This window comes from Microcebus murinus, chromosome 6, assembly GCF_040939455.1.
Source record: "Microcebus murinus isolate Inina chromosome 6, M.murinus_Inina_mat1.0, whole genome shotgun sequence".
NCBI classification, from domain to species: Eukaryota; Metazoa; Chordata; class Mammalia; order Primates; family Cheirogaleidae; genus Microcebus; species Microcebus murinus.
The window spans coordinates 30314598-30336535 of record NC_134109.1 but is presented as its reverse complement, the minus strand read 5'-3'; the positions used below and the strand labels follow the sequence as shown (position 1 = coordinate 30336535).

The window sequence follows — 21938 nt, the reverse complement described above, 5'->3', positions numbered from 1 at the left end:
GGACTCCTGGGCTCAAGTGATCTCCTGTGTCAGCCTCCCTAAATAGCTGGTACTATAAGTGCATGCCACTACACCTGGCTAATTCATGCAACATTTAAAAGAGTCTACACATAAATACATCTTAAATTACAATCATGCATACTAAATACGCATATAGAATATGGCTTACACATCAAAAGAGACCTAAGTTGTGAGCTACAAAATCTCACTACTTGGGCTTAACAGTTTCTGATTGTATCCATTTCTAAAATATTGCTTCTCATCGTGGAACCCAGGAAGGAAACAAATGCAGTAGAAAACTAGTTAGGATGGATGGATGGATGGATGGATGGATGGATGGATGGATGGATGGATGGATGGATGGATGGATCCTCCTTCATGTCATTTAATTGAAGACTGCTCTTCTTGATTCTTTTCACAAAGACAAATTCACTGAAGCTCACAAACATTGAAATGTTTGTATAATAAAAACTTATAGTACCCAATTGTGCTTGACCTTTCTTGTCAGCTAATAACAAATAAAAGTAGTTCTTCAGTTTGGTGCGAAGAAAAGGCTTTGCACCTGCCCAGTCAAAACATGACAAGAAGCAGGGCCTTTGAAGGTTGCAGTTTGTTTCTGTGTAGTAAAATTTAAAAGTTACATCACATAATGGTATCTGTACAGAAAAGGGTGGGCTTCCATTTTCATAGACATTTTTCAACTCACACGCACACACTTCTTGTCTCTTATCCCTTGGCTTGTAATACATTTTGTTACATCTTGATGGGATGAACACCCCAGAAGGGAAATTCCAGATTCCATTCTAGTGTCTGTCTACACCGATGGCTGACAGTCTGTTTTCATGGACTGTAGGTACTATGTGCCCTGCATTGTGAGCACACACATGGAGGTGATACATGAGTGCCTTGACACCACAGGAAGGGTGCAGGTTCATCCACTGGGTTCAGAGAAAGGTTTCACTGCCATCTCCCAGGATGAGAGTTACAGTGAGGTATTCATCAGGTCACTACCCCGGCACTATGATGCTCCATTGTAGCCAAAGGCCTTCAGCTTCGGCTTCTGAGCAGTCCCACCTTTCACTGTTGTCATGCGTTTGAAGTAAAGAAGGACAATCTAAGTAGCCTGTTCCCCCGCACTGCAAAAAAATATTTTTCCCATAATTTTGTGTTTGCTTTCCTTTTATTTAAGACCTTGAAATATTGGAAGTTATAACACTTTGTATACGTGCAAGAAAGTAAATTTAAAAAGGCTTCATCTTCTGCACATGAATTATACCGTCACTATGACTGGCTCAAAGTGAGGAAAATTTAAAATTATCTGACTTTTAAAAATTTATCTGGCTTAATTGAAGAAGGCCAAGTTGCGGAGGAAAAACAATGGCAGCAGCACTGGCTAAAAACAGCAGCATGAATGTATATATTTGGCCAGAATTACTAGCTTAAAATTTATGTTCTTAATTCCTTGTATGGAAGTTCATAAAAATGACTTGGTCCAATTATATGTTGAAAAAGGAGATATAGCTTTGTGCAAAATTGAGGATTTAGGATGTTGTCATGCTGTTTTCATTATCCTCTCATATTTAAAATGACAGAAGCCTTTAAGGTGCTTCAGATCTATGAATGTGTATCAGTATGTTTTTCTTCAGCATTTACTAAGTCTTCTGAGTTCTTATAAAGATCAGATGCACCGTGTGCAGGTGCAGCTAACTCTTTCCACCTCTCTTTATTCTGCCGAATGATGTCCACCAGGTTGTTTTTGAAGCTCTCCAGGTCCACTGCTGCAAGGGAGTAGTCTGGGGAATGGGACCCATCACTCAGGCAGCCTTTTATATTTGATCGTCTTAGCTCATCAGCAACATGTATCCCCACAATGGTGGTTAAGCTAACAATGACAACCAAAAAACCCAAAAAATACCAGTATCAGGATACAAGATAGGGGAGAAAAACCTGAGTAACTTTATAAAACTGACTGGAGAAGCAGGATAGCAGAAGCCCGGGCTCAGTGTTAATCACGTGCTTACCTCCTGTCTTTCCCTACCCGCAGGAAAAGAGGGCCGCATACTCCCTGGCACACTTCTTAGCATTCTTTGTAACTCGTAGAACTGGAATTATACTTTTTGTATAGTGCTACCTTTTTTGCTTAAGTGTTTTCTCATATTATTATATAATCTTTAAAATTGTTTTTTGTGCCTTTATGAAATTATTAATAGACTACATAATTTATTCAACCATTTTTATTGGACATTGTTATATCCTTTTTGTATTTTAAGAACTTTTATAATAACCTGAGGTGAATAACTTTGTGCTAAAACCTTATACAGGCCGGGCGCGGTGGCTCACGCCTGTAATCCTAGCTCTCTGGGAGGCCGAGGCGGGCGGATTGCTCGAGGTCAGGAGTTCGAAACCAGCCTGAGCAAGAGCGAGACCCCGTCTCTACTATAAATAGAAAGAAATTAATTGGCCAACTAATATATACAAAAAATTAGCCGGGCATGGTGGCACATGCCTGTAGTCCCAGCTACTTGGGAGGCTGAGGCAGGAGGATCGCTTGAGCCCAGGAGTTTGAGGTTGCTGTGAGCTAGGCTGAACGCCACGGCACTCACTCTAGCCTGGGCAACAAAGCGAGACTCTGTCTCAAAAAAAAAAAAAAAAAAAAAAAACCTTATACATATATTTGATTTTATCCTTTAGCAACAATTTCTAGAAATAGATTTCTGATCAAAGGGTAAGAATACTTTTTCAAGGTTTTTGCCCATATTACCAGAGTGCTTTGTAGAAGGTTACACCAGTTTGCACCACCTTGAGGAGTGAGTGTTCCTTTCTTATACTAAACACCACTAATAACAATTACTGAAAAACAGTTTAATTAGATAAAAAAAAATAGTATCTCTCTGTGTTGATTTGAGCCTCTTAACTTTGATGTAGTCTCTGACTCTGTCGGTACAAGTATGACTATTATACCATTCCATAATTGCTTATTAGAAATATATATTGAGAGTTTATAGAAATAACGTTATTATTTAATACTACAAAAAAGTAAATACACTGATAACTTTTAAATTTTGGTATTTAGAGGATGTAAGAACCCAAGTACAGTGTCAGCTGTTTGGGACAAATGATAAAGAACATGGATTTTACTTATCTTGAAAAGTTTAAAACATAAGAGAAAGCTTAATAGGTCGTTTATAAATCACAGTTAACATAGTAGACTGTAGAGGCTGTCTCTGAGTTTTTAATTATTTAGATCCAATCTAGGTTTAGATTTTTTAAAAGTATATAAACATTTCTAGTGACTCATTTTATTTTAATCCTTAGGGGAAATGTCTGCTTACATCATTGGGATTCTACTGGGAAGAGTCTGACTTACTATAGAATCTATTATTGTACTTTGTGCAGCTGTGACAAATAAGACAATAATTTTTCTTTTTATTGAACTAACAGCAGGTTGAACCACCCTTATCTGTCAAAATGTGTGTAAAAAATCAGCTTATGTGCAGTTCGGTTGTCAAGCTATATTCCAAGCTAAATTACAATGTAGGTAGGTGGGTAGATAGATTTATTTATATTTATATCTATATTTACATTTATATGCATGGAATATATGATAAGTCACTAATCACTGCCTTGAATGATTAAATGATATAGGAGGATAATGTATTTTTGTGAGGTATTTTGTAATTGCTTATTAATAATGAAAAAGAAAAAATACACTGTTTTGCCCTGTAATTATTGTTGTTGTTGTTTTAACTGTTTCAAATAGCAAGATGCCTTACATCATTATATTCTCTCTTGTTTGGGCATTGGTCAGCTTATTTATTTATTTGTTTTTTGAAAGGATTTTAGTATTGTGTTAGTGAGGTGAAACAATGATAGCTATCATTAACTATGGCAACATTGTGCCAAGCAGTATATGTTATTAACTCAGTTATGCCTTCCCTGTGACTCAGTGAGGTGATACCACATTTTATAGATGGGGAAACAGAGGCTCAGAGGGTAACCTGAGGTTAGAGACAGAGCTTGCATAGAAATCCAGGTCCATTTTAAATATAATCCTTTGTTGCCTCTTATTTTAATGTTGGTAGTCTATAGAACTTTTTCTGAGGCCAGTTGAAGAACTCAAAGATTTGGAAGTTCAGTTCATTCCATCAGTAGAATGCTTTCTTTGTGCAGCTGTGAAACAGAAACCAGCTCTTTGGGACGACTGGCCAACTCTTACTCAGTGAGCTGCTTGAGAAATTGTTTATACTTGATTTACTGTATGCAGTGAATTCTTTCTATTGTAGACAGTAGAAAAACAGATCATGCATTTGTGTTAACATTTCCAAATATGTGTTTAAAACAGATTTGGCAACTGATCGGAAGCTCTTTCGTCTGGTCTCCAATGACTCCTTCATCTCCATTCAGCCTTCCTTATCCTCTTGTGGACAGGACTTACCAAGGGACTTCAGTGACAAAGTGAGCCTGCCAAGTCATAGCCACCACCACCACGTTGATCAGTCTCTGTCCAGCGCCTGTGACACAGAAGTAGCTTCTCTTGTACCTTTACATTCACACTCTTATAGGAAAGATCACCGACCACGAGGTGTACCACGGACTTCTAGCTCTGCTGTGGCTTTTCCTGACACTTCACTGAATGATTTCCCTCTTTATCAGCAAAGACGTGGGTTAGATCCGGTTAGTGAGTTAGAATCTTCCAAACCTCATTCTGGATCCAAAGAATCCTTGGTGGAAAATTCTGGTTTATCTGGGGAATTTCGGCTTGCTGGTGACTTGAGAAAGAGTAATTCTCAGCCACCCACAAAAAGTGGGAAGAGCAAACCTCTGAAAGCAGACAAAAGCGTGGACAGCTTGAGGAGCCTGAGTACACGGAGTAGTGGTTCAACAGAGAGCTACTGCAGTGGGACAGACCGGGACACGAACAGTACTGTCAGCAGCTATAAAAGTGAGCAGACCAGCTCAACTCACATAGAGAGCATCTTGTCAGAGCACGAGGAGTCTCCTAAAGTAGGAACGAAGAGTGGCAGGAAAAAAGAGTGCTGTGCTGACCCAGAAGAGAAGAGTAGTTGTCCCAGTGACAAAAGGACTAGTAGTGAAAAGACTGCCATGGAAGTCAGTGCAAACAGTGAGGCTCCTGAGGCCAAGAACTCCAACACCCCCGAAGAGATGCACAGCCAGCGGAAGCTCAGCACCTCTGCCTCTGAAGAAGCCAATACAAATCCCCATGCAAACGAGGTTACTTCCCAGGGGGACAGACCACCTGCAAACACAGTGGAAAACAAAGAGGAGCAGAGTGATAAGTCAGCTGTTTCAGTGGATTCAAAAGTGTGTAAAGATGTTGGCGGAAAGCAAAAGGAAGGGGATGTCCGACCTAAATCCTCTAGTGTAATCCACCGGACAGCCTCTGCCCACAAGCCAGGCAGGAGACGGACAGGAAAAAAACGGGCCAGCAGTTTTGATTCTAGTCGGCATAGGGACTATGTTTCCTTTCGAGGCGTTTCTGGTACCAAACCACATAGTGCTATATTTTGTCGTGACGAGGACTCCAGTGATCAAAGTGACTTGAGTAGAGCATCAAGTGTTCAGTCTGCTCACCACTTCAGCAGTGACAGCTCTTCTAGCACCACTTCTCATTCCTGTCAGTCTCCTGAGGGCAGGTACAGTGCTCTCAAGAGCAAACATACTCATAAAGAAAGGGGAACTGACTCTGAACACACACACAAAGCTCATTTGGGTCCTGAAGGAACTGGCAAAAAGCGAGCAACACGTCGGACTTCCAGCACAAATAGTGCCAAGACTCGTGCCCGAGTGTTGAGCTTGGACAGTGGCACGGTAGCGTGTTTGAATGATACAAACAGGCTAATGGCACCTGAAAGTATAAAACCCTTAACCACTTCTAAATCAGATCTTGAGGCCAAAGAGGGAGAGGTGCTAGATGAGCTATCTTTATTGGGACGGGCTTCCCAGTTAGAGACAGTCACTCGATCTAGGAATAGCTTGCCAAGCCAGGTTGCATTTCCTGAAGGGGAGGAGCAAGATGCAGTCAGTGGAGGTAAGTAAACTATAAAAAGAGATTTCCCCAAGAGTCACTGCAATTTTTGGTACTGTTTATTAGAGTAGTACTTGTTAAAATAGGCCTTCTGTTAATATTCTGCCTTCTACTATGTTATTAAAGTAAACTCTCTTCAATGGAGAAGAACGTGGTTATCCTAGGAAAGTTTTGGTATGAACACCAAGAAGATTTTTTTTTATATTTTTGAGACGGAGTCTCACTCTGTTACCTGGGCTAGAGTGCCGTGGCGTCAGCCTAGCTCACAGCAACCTCAAACTCCTGGGCTCAAGTCATCCTCCTGCCACAGCCTCCTGAGTAGCTGGGATTACAGGCAACGGCCACCATGCCTGAAGAAAATATTTTTTCAGTTGTAATATTTGAATATATCAATTTGTTCTTGATGGCATTCACTTTTCTAAACCAGTTACCACCTGTTAATGTTTTGCCAGGAATAACAAAAATTATCCCTCTTATTTTGTATAACGATTGAACAACAAAATTTATAATTTTATTAGGATGTCAAACCATTTTTAGTCATCTCCTATATACTGTGTGCCACTGAACTTTCAGAATTAGATCACTCAAGCTGTTACATAAGACCTTTTCCAAATATTACTTTAGCTCTGATTAAGTACTTTGAAAATTATGTAGCTTCTTTTTGTCTGTTTCTTTGTTTTTATATCTTGCTAATTCAAGTTTCAGACATTAATAACATTTTATTTTTTTCTATAATTTCACACTTTATTATTAAAGTTTACTAAATAGAGGTTTGTCGTTTATATTGGCATTTTGTATCTATTCATTGATCCATGGTGTCCCCTCTGATAACGTGCTGGTGTTTTGGTTAAAGTAATAGCTTATTTATTTCAAGTTTATGGGAAATTGTGCTAAATTGGACGCGTGATTTTATATTCTGTCGGTGTGTGTTAGCCTCTTTGTTTATTTTGAAATTGTTTCTTGCTATTTCCTTCTGTCTAAAATAATTTGGTTCTGGTTATTATAGAATTTGTTTTTTGAATAGAATCAGAAGGATGAGGTCCTCTGTTTATCATCTTAGCTTTTTTAGCTTCTACACCCATTCCCTTTATTTACACTTGTATCTTTAGTTTTGAAGTTTATAGTCTGGCATAGTAATGTTCAGTCACTTATTAAAAGTTAAGCTGGATTTTCTTTTTTATCAGTCTACAGAACATTCTGGTTATAAGCTGGATTTTCTGTATGTATAAACATTCTGAAACATATGAATATGCTTTTTTCTCAAAGAATTTTAATTTCATCCAGAGTATTTTAAAAGCCCACATTGTGGTAAACACTCTCTTTGTTTTTGTTTTTGGTAAAGTTTCTAAGAAAGATTAATTTCTAATGGAAATGTAAAGAAATGATCTTTAGTACCTAAGGAAAAAAGTAGCCTATGAAACCTAAATATTGAGAACTAATTATATCCGAAGTGACTGTAATCATTTGGTGACAATACAGTAATTAAATTCCCTAGAGTCTTTGACCTGGAGATACCATTCTGTTTTGTATAAAAAATCAGAAATACTTTTAGTGATTTCTCAAATCATATCAGATATGTTCACAATGTGCAAGAAACCATTGGATTTTAAAATATAGCTTAATTTTTAAAGTTGTTTTCAAAATGAATTTTAAGAGTGAACATGTTATGATAGAAAATTATTGCTGTTCTAAATGTTGTTGAAACGTAAATACTGAAAAAAATGTACACAATATATAGTAAATCCTAATGTCTGTGTATTTAAAATGTCATTCCCTTTTCACAGGGAATGTGGGGTGTCCTGTTTTTAGAAACAGTCATATGCAAGGTGTTATTTACTACTCAGTGCAATTCTTTGACTAATATAAGCCCTCATTTTTTGAGGTTCCAGCTTTTTATTTTCTTTTGTTTATATTCTTTATAACCCCATTAAATGTTAATAAGGAACAAATAATGAACTAAAAATTTCCATCTACTTTATTGGAAGAAATGTATTATAATAGTTTTGTGGGCTATTGAAAAATACCTTTTTGTTTAAGGGAAGGCATTGCAGGGGTTATTTCAATTTGGGTTTCGTTGGGTTGAGAATAACAATAAGAGAAAACTAAACTATTTAAATGTGTTAGAGATTTATACTTAGTTGGATTGTATTACAACTAAATATAGGGGTTTTGTTGGGGGGTTATTTGGGCTCTTTGGAAGGTTAGAGGCAGTGGGAGGGGATTTGTTTTTGGCTTTCATTTTTAAAACTTACAGAGAATCTCAAATACTTGTTAAAAATACTTGTTTTATTAGCATTGCTTGTTACAGTCCTGTCTGACAATTTAGGAGAGATGTTTTTGGCCTGTATAATATTCTTCCTTACATAATGTACTCCTGAAATGTGTTAACAAAACACATTACTGATTGACCATTCATATGCCTATACATAAACCATAAATAGATTTTATCCTTATGAATTTGAAGATGTTGATGAGTTCCCAGTGATTTCTTTTTTGTTTTGTTTTTAAAGTGGGTGGTGTTGGTAACACGGAGGGTGGAATTTAGAAAATGTACTTTAAAGTACTAAAATAAAATACTCTAAAATAGGAGCTAATCTAGTTTAGTGACATGGAGTCATGTGTTTTTGTTAGAGGGCTCCACTATAGTCGAGACTCTAGGAAAGCTGCTTCCCTTCTTGAAACCTCAACTTCCTCGTCTTAAAATGAGATGATACTAGTGTCTCTCTCATAGGGTTATTGTGAGGATTAAAGAAGTTAATATACATAAAATGCTTACAACAGTGTCTGGCACATAGTAAATACTTAATAATGCTGCTATTACTATCATCAAACAGGCCAGTTTGTTATGCTATGCAAATGTATCCTGTCCTTGTTTAACCTTATTCAATGGTATAAAATTCAAATAGAAGAAAATGATTAAATTGTGAAAGTGGACAATAGTGAAAATAAAAATAACATCTGAATTCCTTATTTCTTACATAATACCAACAAAAAAAACCCCATTTTTTATTAACATCTAATCTAGTAACATGGATTTTAAACTTATTTTGGTAGTAATATGTCATATAACTTAGGTTTTGATATTGAGTCACATAGCAAATGATTATTTTCATCGGACCTAACACCATTAATCAAGTATTTTGGTAAACTAGGATTTCATCAATAATGGTCTGTGTTTACTTAGGAAAATGTTTTAAGTTCAAACTAAGGCATTTTCTATTGACCTCTTATTTTGTACCTTCTTTTTAAAAATAATTATAAGGAATATCTTTAGTAATTTATGACTAAGTAAGAATAAAAAAGTATATGCAAGTTATATATGATAGAAAAATGTCCTGTGTTTTCTAGCCTGTATTATTTTTAATAAAGTCCTTTTCTTTTTGGCCACTTAAGCTTATTTCCTTCATGATTCAATACCATTATTATGGCATATTTTCAATATCAGTTATCAAAGAGTAGTCAGAATGGAGAGATTTGTGTTTACTTATTATTCTTTGTACTTTTTTCTGTATTTCTTAACCTGTATTTCTCTGACAGAATTATTTGAAATATAATGTTTGGGTCACTATTCTCTAACCATGAAAAAGGATCCTATTATAATATTGTTAGGAACTAAAGATAATCTTTAAAGAAAAGTCAAGTCTTTTCAATAAACAATTTATGAGGGTTTGTGCTGTACATACAAATTGAAGGTCTATTATTGTATACCCAAATATCATTGAATGTTAGAAAGCAAAGAAAAAGACCAGTGGACAAGAAAATGTGAATTAAAGCTTTTGTACTTGAAAGGAACTCTAAAGTCTAATAAACTTAATTTTCTGATTTTCCAGTCTACATGGCAAGTTAGAAGAAGCAAATTAATAGAAGGGATGGGTACTTGTAGAGGCTGACATAATGACAGCAGAAGAAATACATAGCTAACCCTAAAGGAAGAGCTGTAATAATTATACAAACCAAAGCAAGAAATGTAACAGTATGCAGTTGTTAAATGCAGGGACAAACTATCTTTTTTATTTTAATAGGGTTCGAGGACATGATAATATCATAATTTACAACTGTATTATGGTATAATGCTGTAATAATTGTATATATGGCTGACCTTAATTCTTTAAAAGATTATATTTTGGCTATGCTATGAAGAAAGCTTAGATATATACAACTGCATAGAAAAATGCTCATTAAATACAGTAAAATATGCTTGGAAAAATTATCTTCCCTTACAAAATTATCAAGGAAAAAAAAGTATTTTATTGGTGAAACATATTTGCTGTTTATATATAGAATTATATATATTATATTTTATGTTGTAATTTATATAGAATTCCTCAAAACAGCCTGCGCCTGATTGTGTCAGGTGGAAAAAACATTGTAGAATTTTTCTATAGCCGAGAAGTTCTGGCTAAGGAATCCAACAGTTACATTTTGATACCACCTCTAATTACTGACTGAATATTCTGGCATTAAATCTGTGCCTTAGTTTCCTGAATTGTACAACAGGAATAAAAGCTGTCTAGGTCTGTCTCACAGTTAACTGTCAGACTCTAATGAGCTTAAAGCTAATGAGCTTGGAAGTGTGAAAATGCTTTATAAATTATAGATTTGTTATGTAAACTAAGACACTGATGTCTTTTAATTATTTGTAAGACATTTCCGTTTTTAAATATGTCACTTTAAATATATATATTCTTCACTAATGACCCCTTGTTAGGTGAATCTCCTGAAAATACATGCAAAATTATATCAGAGAGAGGGTTGATATTTTTCTTCCTGTTCACAAAGGATTAAAAAACATTAGTAACCACCTATGAAAGTAAGTAATTCTTAACATATATCTTTTAGGAATTGTTTTTGTGAATTTTGACTCCAGAATATCATGTAATTTCTTAAAAACATCTCATATTTGGCTGCTGCATTTGTGGAAAATATCAGTAAGAATATGCAAATTCTCTTTAACTCAAAACACAACTAATAATTTTGTTGTTGTTTGCCATTATTTGTTGGCTTACTTGTCAAGAAGTAAAGTAGTCCTTTAAAATGTTTTCATAGATGAAATTATTTTAATTCAGAATTGATGCTTAGAAGTTGTGCAGTAGGTTCTCATTGTTCTTTGAGCCTCTCAGTAACTGACGCAAGCATTTGTTTTTTCATTAGAACAAAAATCTTTGCATGTTAATGTTAGAATTATTCTTGGCTGACACAGAAACTAAAAAAGAGAAAAGCTGTTTTAAAGTAGATTTCATGCCTAGACTAAAATAGTTCTTTTAGAATTTTTTTGCAAAATTATTGGATCATTTTTTACATAGTAATTTTAAGTAAAATAGTTTTTACCTTGGAGAATATTTGTGTATTTCAGAATGTTTACAGATGTCTTTCATTTTTGTGAGATGTATATATATTTATTTAGTTCATACTTTTGTTGGCCTTTCTTAAAAATTTAGTTTCCTAGTAGCATTTTTTTCTGATCTTTTTGAAGTATCAAACACATTTTATTTTCATGGTCTTCCCAGATTTACTCCTTTTTACAATAAACATTTCTCACCAAAAAGAACAGTTTTCTTGAGTAGTTTCCTGTGCCTAAATTTTTATCAGTTTATTTAATTGCAGTTGGTCTATTGTAAGAGGCCAAAAGCAGTACCTAACAACTAGAAAGTAACTTATTATAGATGAATCCTTTCACTTACCAGTCACCCATTTGATTGACAGTGATTTTGAAGTGGCATCTTAATCTGTTGTATTTACACTATTTTCTACTTTTTGAAATAGAATTTGGACAACCTTCACCTCGTACGTCACCAAATTGTGCTCTTTTATGCATTCCAGCCATTCTGGAAGTATATGAGTACCTTTAATACTTTCTCTGTTTTCATTCACAGAGTAAAACTAACTGAATCTGTTGTTAGTCTGATGCTCCTATATAAAAATAAGTAGTTGCACTACAATAAATCAGTATAGAATGCTTAGACTTTTCCTTAATTCAGAAGGTAATTCCTGAGGTGGGACATGTGTGTTGTGGTTGTTTACTGTCTTTGTGGTCTTCAGGAATAGACCAGACCACAGCAGTCTAAAATGTTTGAGGATGTTGGTGCATTGTCCATGAATTGTACTTAGGTGCACAGTAAGTGCTTAAACTTAAATGAATGGTTGCATCACTATACCAAAAGTAAAAAGTTATATTATGTGAAAGTCCTTCTTAAACTTATTATGATTATAAATTTGGTCTTTTGAAGTCTTTTTTTTTTTTAACACAAATGATAAACTTGAAATTTTGAAAAAAATACAAAAAACACATTAAAAACATACAACTCTATATTCTTGGAAGTATTCGATAACTATCTTGTCATTCATGGTTTCTGAGTTACTTGAATGTGTGCAATTTTTTCTCCTTTACCTATGCATGCATAAAATTTAATTGTACCTTGGGTACTAATTTTTCACTATTTGCACTTTGTACTCTTGCTATTGAAGTGGTTAATTTCGTTCTTCTTTCCCAGAAGATACTGCATTTTAAGCAACCAGTTTTAAAACTATTTTCTCTTTCCTCACCTGTTCCCTAGTTAAAATATTTTTTTCTTTCTCCTATAATAAGTGGTTCAAAAAATTTTATTACATTTGGATTGTGGAAGTGAATTTCCATCAAATGTGGCAATAGCTTATGTGACTGTATATGCTTATAGCAAATTATTTTAAGCTATAAAGACACTTTTTCCCCCATTAGCTCTAGTAGAATTGGACCCTCACTGGATCCTATTCCAAATAGAGATGTTCTGTATAAGTAGCACGTTCCCAGTGGGGCATGGCTTAATCTTACTTACTGTGGCCATAAATTATAGCATAGCATTTTCAATTGAATGTGTGATCCTAGCTACTGTTAAATCAATTGCCATGTAAACATTTTGAAAACTCTTTTTTTTTTTTTTTTTTTTTTTATTCCATATGACATAAGCATGAAAACTCTTTTAACCTTAGGTATTTATACCCTAGTACAAAGGATAACATAAGCAGTAATCATAACTCCACTTTAATACATTATTCAATGGATGCCTAAACTTTCATCTTGGTATGTTTCTAAGACTATTAAGAAAGTAAATAGTGTAATATGTAGCTATTTTGCAGATAACGAAGTGTAATTGTATATTATTAGCCAAAAAATTATTTTCTGAAGAGGCCAAAGAACATTTTGACTAAAAATGGGCACATTTCTCATGTAGGAGGAAGATAGTAAAGAAAACTATCTTCTATTTCTCTTCCTATTTTCAGTATTCAGTGATCATATACTGCTCTTTTCTACATCCTTCCAAATAATTTTAGTGCATTTTATGGACTAAATTAACTTCTATAAATTATGTCAGGGTAAATTTTACTCTGTTTTGGTTGAAACAGAAAATCCACAACTAGAGAGAATGTTTGAAAGTTTTTTAATGAAGTTGGATTGGCCTGTACATTCAGCACAATAGTATGCTATTAAATAATGGTTTAAAATAATAATATAATAGTTTATAAGAACTACAGAATGGAAATAGTATTTCACAAAATAAGTATTGAATTGAGTTTTTAAATAGTGACTTAAAATCCATAACCCGATTTAACCTTGCTGATATCTAAGAACTGTTAATAGGTATACCAGTTACTCATCTAATTTTTCATTTCTTTTCTCAACTGGCTTGTTTTCTTCTCTGTTTTGTTTCATTCTTCAGCCAATGACTGCCTTGCCCGAATAGTGTTTTCTCCTCTGTGACAATGATGGTTGCATTTTCATTTCATTGAGGTCGTGGTTGTCAGGAATTGGCAAAGTATGCAGTGTGCCTTGTAGATGTGGTAACAAAAAGGCAGCCTTTGACTTTTTAAATCAGCACTGTCCAATACAGCTTCTGTGATGATGGAAATGTTCTGTATCTGTAGTGTCCAATAATGGCAGCCACCTGCTTCATGTAGCTAGTGAGCATTTCAAATATGGATTCAAGAATTCGAGGAACGGAATTTTATATTTTATTTAATTTTAAGTTTAAATAACCACGTATGGCTAATGGCTACCATTATTGGACAGCACAGTTCTAGATGATCAGATTCAGTCAGCATCATTTGCTTTCTTAAGTCTTATATAAATTTTGTAAGCAGGAGCTTTTACCCCATAAGTAACAGTCTTTTCACATATAAAGGAACTTTCATGTTTAGAAAGAATGTTTCTGTACTGATTTTTTTGTCTTTATTCATATTTGCTGACAAAATACCCTTTCTCAAAATGATTCTCAGAATACTTAGGTCACACTAGGAAATGATTGTTTTATATTGAAATGGATGAAAATCTTTTATGTTTTGTTTTTAAAACCCAAATCAACCAATATGTATGATTTTTAAAAATCTATGTATTTCTACTAAGCCATTGTTGTGGTTTTCTCATTGTTGTATGCTTGCTTTTAGTTTGTACTTTATTGCTTCTAGATTAAGCTATGAGTTTATATACTTGTCATCTGCCATTTTGCTGATAATTTGCTTCCTGGTATTAAGAGGACCAGGGCCCAGGGCATCAAGTTGGATAAAATTTGATGGTAGTGAAGAACCCTACAGTTAAGATACATTCATGCTATGTTGAACATTTAACAACTGGTTATGCAACCTTGCAGTCAAAGGTTTCCTTTAATGCTGCCAAAGTTATGGGCCAGGGTATTGTGAGATAAATTTACTGCCTTACTCCTTGGCATCAACAATGAAGTACTCCTTTTGCTGCGTTTACTGTCCTCATGAGAGTAAGAAATTTGTGCCCCATTCCCATTAGTAGAAACTAACAAATACTATACTTTTAAGGCTGGCTTTATTAAAGGGGGAATAGAGGTATATGGGACAAAAATAAGTGAGACTTTCAGGAAAAAATTTAAAGCAACAGAGATCTTAAAAATAGGAAATTGAAGTTGAAGAGAAGATGGTGAGGCTAGATAATAGATCAAAACCATTATTTTTAAAGAAACAGTTATCTTTAAATAAATGACACATACCTTTGTGTATTACTTAATATGATGAGCCGATAGTGTACATGTGAAAACAAGTGGGAGTAATTAGACAAGTTTTCTTTACCCATGAGGGTGGGAAGTCAAGGGAAAGACAGGCGCAGCTGCTGTTTACATCTGACCTAGGCTCCTATTTGACCTAAGTCTGTCTTGATGCAGCAGCACAGGCCAGCGAGGAGGCGGTGTCATTTCGCCGTGAACGCAGCACATTTAGGCGCCAGGCAGTACGGCGCCGGCACAATGCAGGGAGTAACCCTACCCCTCCTACATTGCTCATCGGATCACCCCTAAGGTATGATATTTTGAAATTCCACCAAGTTTAGCATGCATGTGACAGATCTTCTAACCTATTCTATCAGTCCCAAGAAGGCATTTTGAAGAGCCTTTTCTTTTGCTGTTTGTCTCCTATGCATTTAAGCCTCTTTAGGTTTTCTCTGCATGTGACCATGGGCCTATGACATTATGCATGCCTTATGTTGCGCTATTTAAGCAAAATGATCAGATTGGTTTAGCCAATTTTAAATTGCAAAATCACTTTAGGACCGTTATAGAAATGTAAATAGTAGGCCTTAAATCAGCTTTTCTTTTTTTCCTACTCCAAATTAATAACATTAATGCAACATCTTTTTCTAGCATCTAGACAGTATTTAGGATGAACAAATACAAAACCAAATGGTGAGCTTGTTGAGGAATAACAGATAACTGACTTCTACTTGATAAGCCAGTTTGATTATTTTATCTCACTAAAATGATATATTTTATTTTATATTGCTTAAAACTTGGTGTGTTTTATTTTATAATAACCAGGACCTAGTAAATGACACAGAACTAAAATATTTAGTTTATGTAAAGTGTGGTCAATTGGATATGTATATTTGTATGTATATTTTTGTTGAACTTCTCAACTATTATAGTGTATTAAACAAAAATATTTTTATATTTTCCAATAATCCTAAGTAAGAAAGCATCCATTCATAACATTGGGGATAATTTTCAATTAAAATTCTAGTAACTTTTATTGCTAATTGTATCAAGTCTAATGAGCCCATGCCATGAATTAGAAATGTAACACTCTATTCAGAAGACTTGTACTTTAAGAATACAGATATAGACGCAAATACTTTACATGTGCTTCTTAAACAGTACATATATTATACCATATACTTTTATTGACTTCTATGTCCCAGAGCACATTATATAGATTACTTTCCTTCCACATTTTAATTTCAAATTCAAAAGGAAGAGCATTTGATAAAATAATTGTTAGTGAGTACATGGTAGGTTGGAAGATGTAAACCTCTTCCCTTGTTAAAACCTTGTTCTTGAAAGTAACAAAATCCTTCTTTCTTTAAAATATTACTTTATTTTATATTCCCCTGAGATTTAAGACTTATTTTCCTGGATTTTACTTTACAATCAGGGACTTCATCTTTCATAGGTCATGTACCTAATTAATCCCCAATAATATATAATTCTTTAAAAGTAATATGGATTAATCAAACCAATATTTAAACTATAAAAATGAGAGGACACCAATTTAAAAGAAGCATTTGGTTCTGGAAACGTTTTCTGAGCCCCTTTGCTTTTTGCGAGCCCTCCTCTTCTCTTTCCTTTTAACCTCTTGCCCTCTTCCGCCTCCACCTGAGGTAATTTTTCTTTCTGCTGGTGGATTTAGGGCAGAGTCCCAACATGCAGAAAGAGCTCAGCATTTTATTTTACTTTTTCTATTATATTTCTAACCTCTTTTTTTCCCTTTGAATAATACTTGCCATAGATGACAACTTTGCTTTCTTACTCATTTTATGTTGTTATTTCTTAAACTTTTTTTTTTCAAACCTTCTCTTTTTGGTTTTTAAAGATCCTTTCATTCTTTGCCACAAATGAGCCCAGTGGATCCCACTCACCAAAGAATTGTAGACAAATGAGTTTTCTTCTCTATCTGGTGGAATATTAAAGAGCTGTGTTCTAACTCCAAGCAATCACATAAAATTTTCCCGTGTTTTTCTAGGGTTTTAAATACATCACTGTTTAAATAAGGATATGGTGTAAAACCTATTTCTAAAGTACTCACGTTGGAATTTTTGGAAAGTAGTCTCCCAGTAGTCAGCATGTAGTTTTTGCTGATGTTCCAGTATTATTTCTAGTATAAAGGTTGCATATGTCTTAATTCAGTTGTCTTCATCCTGGGTGAAGTAAAATAAAATTTAGCTGTGATTAATTAGAGAGAAATACCAATTTATTAAAATCATTTTTTATAATTGTGAAAATATTCAGGTAAAGTATATTGGTATTATTTCTCCCTGTGAATTACTCTTGGTCTTAGCCAAAGGACCAAGAAGCGATTCTCAGTGCGAGTTACAGAATAATAATTTCCTCTTTAAATAAATGTAGGGTGGTATGATCATTTAAAGTTTAGAAAACTTGTTTGTCAAAAAAAAAATGGTATAGATGTGGCAATACTTTCATTACAATTACTGTATAAATACTAGTAAAATCTGCTAACTTATTTTAAACTTTAACGAATAGTTTAAAAAACAACTTGATAAAATATATGTCCCCAAGGATTAGGAGTGAATTATCAATTTCCTCACAAAGAGAAATTGTATGTATTTTATAATGCTTGTAAGAATATACTGTTTCAGAATTTTTTTTAAGTTTTTTTTTTTTTTTTAATTAGCCTATAGGTAGGTTTTATATACCCTTGCTAATTCTTCCCAGTTATTAGGGCTAAAAAAGACAAATATTTTAAAGTTATATGATACAGATATTAAGAGTTAGTTTTACATTTATCAACCTAAATGTGATATCTTTTTGAATTCTAGTTAATGGACTGTAATGGAAAGAAATCATCAGTGCATTCTGGGGAAGGGGAAAAAAAACTTTTGTGTATTCTTAGACTTATTTTTAAACATATAAGATGAGGGGGAAAATACATAAGATTGAAAGATCTCTAATGAAATACGATCATAGTGATAACTGAGAGTCCATGATTAGGAATTCATAGGGATCATTTTATGGTGCTCAGAAATGAATCCACCAGCTATTTGTTGTGTGTATAATATGTTTAAGACATTCTTGTGCATTTTCTCTGGAATCTGGAGATTCATAGGAATGATACACTTCTGGAGTTTACATTTTAGTTGGGGAGACCCATACAAAGATAGCTAGTCGTGTAAGGCAAAATGTATCAAGGACCAATTAAGTGGAATAGAGGAAGGAAAGATGAAGGCCACTTTTTTCTGTCATTTCAATTAGAAAATGTTAAATAGTAAGATTGCATGTTAGTGATAGCTGATAGTTATAGACCTAAATTTCTGCCTTTCCCTTTGGAGTGTTATAAAATAGTTGCTACCTCTTCTCAAACTGATAGTTATGACATTTAATTGAAAATGTAAAAAAAGATTAATTCATGCCAATTATTAGTTAAAGATGAAGTACAGCCCCCCAGGAAAATGTTTTCTAACAATTTATGCAAAAATGAAGGCTTTTTTGTTGTTAAAGGATTTGAAAATAGGAATTCAGGCACAGGAAGGGGAAAAAAGAATATAAATGTATTTATTACCACTGAGTTGTACACTTAAAATGGTAAAGATGGTAAATTGCATATCTATATTTTACCTTCATAAAATAATTTAAAATAAAAAGAAAATAGAAATTCAAGGAACATAAATATTTTATTACTAGTTTTTGATGTTCAAAAACTTGATATTTATAATTACATAGATTTTGGCTAATTTCTTTTATTTCTTTATTCTAGAATTGATTTTCCTGGATTGCCTAATATTTTTAAAACCTTTTTGTATACTTGGATATACATTGTGCATCTCTATGTTGAAGATTGGTGTATTCTCAAATATGTTCACATTAAAATACATGTGACTGCTGTATAGCTATTTTGCTTACGATTTTAAGTGAAAAAATTGATAGAAAAATTTGTTGAGTTACATATTCTATAAAATTCCACTGTCTTCTGAATCTGAATGGTCAAGGGACACAATACTTAAACTACTTAAACATTTTTTCCTCTCTGTTTTCTCCATGTGAAGTTTGTTTATTTTGGTAAGATTCATGGATAAGTTTAGATAGATTCTGAGGAAGAATAACAGATTAACTGTACGTGTGTGTATGGAAAGTAAAAACTTATCCCACAAATCATCTCTTCATTTATATCTATTGTACAAAGATTCTAGTCTGAAGAAATTATTAAATAAATACTTTCATAGTTAAGGGTCAAAAAAATAATGCCAGTAAGGATTGAAAAATCAGTATTTTCCAGACTTGGTTTTTTCATATGTTGTGCCCATTGTTATGCTCTGCTTGGAATGTGTACTTTTCATTGGCTCTAAAAGAAGCCTGAAAAAATGAATGCTCCAGGTAGTTCTGGTTAATAGAACTTTCTGGGATGATGGAAATATTCTATAATCTGCCCTGTCCAATATGGTAGATACTAACTACTGGCTGTTGCCCACTCTTTGGTAGCTAGTAGCTACCACAGTTGTGGTAGCTACTAGCTATGTTATGTGATTATTGAGCATTTGAAATGACTGAGGAGCTAAAATATTAATTAAGTAGTCACAGGCTACTATACTGGACAGTATAGTTCCAGAGTATATTCTATTGCCATAATCATAGGCTTAAGCAATGTATAAGTATTTTCTACTCCACCTTTCATTTCATGGTTACTCTGCAGCAGATGGGCTTGTTTTATATGTACCAGAGAAGGTATTACATTGAATTCAAAGGATTAGAGAGAACTTGGTACTTATGAAAAATGATAAAGTACCTGAATAAGGCCATCCTCAGTAGCATTCTTCTTTCATTCTAGATGTCTAATAAGTTTAATTACAGGCTCTGCGATTATTCAAAGTAAACTTAAATTGACAGAATGCAGAGTCGTAGTGAACATCATATAGAGAATGACATATAATCATTATACTCAAAATGATCTCATGAATTTTGTTAGTTTAAATTTGTCTAAATATTATACTAAGAACATTAAAATATAGTATCTTAAGTGTATGAAAATATAAAATGAATTAATAATAGTTTCTTAATTATTTAGAAAATTTAGATAATTTTATAAAAATTTTTGATAAGTAAATTCATAATAAAATACTAAGTATTTAAAATTTTTATCAAATTTAAAAAAGACTAATATCCTTTGAGAAATTCTTGGTTTCTAAATCATTTTTAAGATTTTCTACAATGATGGATCCTTTTTTTTTTCTCTGTGAGATGGGATCTGGCTATGTAGCTCAGGATGGTCTGGAATGCCTGGGCTCCAGTAGATCCTCCCACCTCAGCCTCCTGAGTCTCCCTGCAGTGATGGGATCCTTGTTAATGAGACTACAATATGGAAAAGAAAATAAAATTTGTTAAGGGAACATAATTTTTAACTAACACCTTGTACATGAAGCATGTGGCCTTATTTTGGAAATATGTAGACTTTTTAGAGATAACATTTTATGTTAATTAATTCTACTTCTGTCAACATCCCCTGCCATTTGTATTTAACTTGGTTGAGTCAGTTATTCTGGTTTTCTTATACTAGTTTGTGATTTTCTTTTGATTCAGAATTTGGTTGCATTTGGTAAGGATTCTTTGGTTTTCAAATGTATAGAAATTTTGTTTTATTGTGAATTAGAGATCCCAGAATAGTTGAACAATTCTAGAATTATTACAAGGCTATAAATAAAAATGCATATTTAACTGAAAAATATGGTTATCTATTGGGGACCAGCTACAACACACATAAATTGAATGTACTCTTGATTCTTTTTGGCCACTTTCTTTTTTCTTTATACTAAAATTTAGTTGGCTTGAAGAGGAAAAAAGTTGCAGATTAACCAGTTTACATATACATTAAATGTTTACTACATTCATCAGATTTGAATCAGATTTATAAAGATCAGAAGACTTAAGTCTATCAGTGTTATCTGTGTATTTTACAAAGTGTTGGCTCTTTCTTAGGTTACATTGAAAAAGTATCTTTTTGAAATCAGTTTTCTATATTGACTTCATTCTAGCTGTTGTTTTCTCTTTTCTTCCCTGTAATGTCTCCCTAATCCATGTTTTTTCCTAGCCTTCAAGATGGTCAGCAAGGCTCGCAGTCCACAGCCCAGGTCAAAGTCCAGTCCCGCCCCCCTTCCCAGGCTGCAGTGCTCAGTGCTAGTGCCTCCTTGCTGGTGAGAAATGGGAGTGTCCACTTAGAAGCATCACATGACAATGCATCTGCTGTAGGCGGTAGCAGTTTGCACGATGAACTTGGTATGCAGGCCTTATGTAATCTTGGTGATACAGAACTTAAATGCAGCAGATAACGGGTAACAATGATTGCAGTTTTTTCTTGAGATAGCTTCATTTTGGAACTATACATAGGAGCACTTTTTATATAGGATTTGCCCTTTGTGTAAGGAAAATTTGACTTTTGCTCTTTTCTATTTCTCTTTACTCTTATTTTGCATTTTCTCTGAGTACATCCATTATTAATAGGTACTTGAGTGTCCTCTTAAAATGATTTGGGCAATTCTGTTATCACAAGGCATTTGTACCATGTAGGCAAATGTTGATTTTTTAAAAAAATGATTTTGACTATACCTTAATTTCTTTGAATTCTTTGAATGTGCCATAAAAAAGGGAAAAATGCTTTTTAATTATTACTGAAGAATCAGGTATTCTATATTTCACAGTATGTCTATTACCTGTAGTAGGAGATATTATAATTCAAAATGCAATATTCTGAGGACATCTTGATTCCATATTAGTATCAAATAATAACTTTATAAAGTTTATTTCTTTTTCTTGTTAATACTTCTATAAATATACGTATACATTATTAAATAGTGTCAGGTATGGTATCACTTAAAACCTCAGTAATATCCACTCAAATG

At 33.7% G+C, this 21938-nt stretch overlaps 1 protein-coding gene across 8 annotated transcripts in view; it reads left to right on the top strand.

The window, feature by feature from the left end:
* The window catches only part of PCNX1 (pecanex 1), a 160918-nt gene that overhangs the window by 52779 nt on the left and 86201 nt on the right, over positions 1–21938 (top strand). For 5 of the 8 annotated variants that reach the window (XM_012756122.3, XM_012756125.3, XM_012756124.3 and 2 more), the window contains exons 6-8: positions 4343–6049; positions 15208–15340; positions 21131–21315. In XM_012756122.3, the coding sequence (XP_012611576.1) occupies positions 4343–6049; positions 15208–15340; positions 21131–21315 (2025 nt within the window). The remainder of the gene's footprint in view (positions 1–4342; positions 6050–15207; positions 15341–21130; positions 21316–21938) is intronic. The other 3 variants (XM_012756131.2, XM_012756130.3, XM_012756121.3) reach the window with 2 other exon arrangements.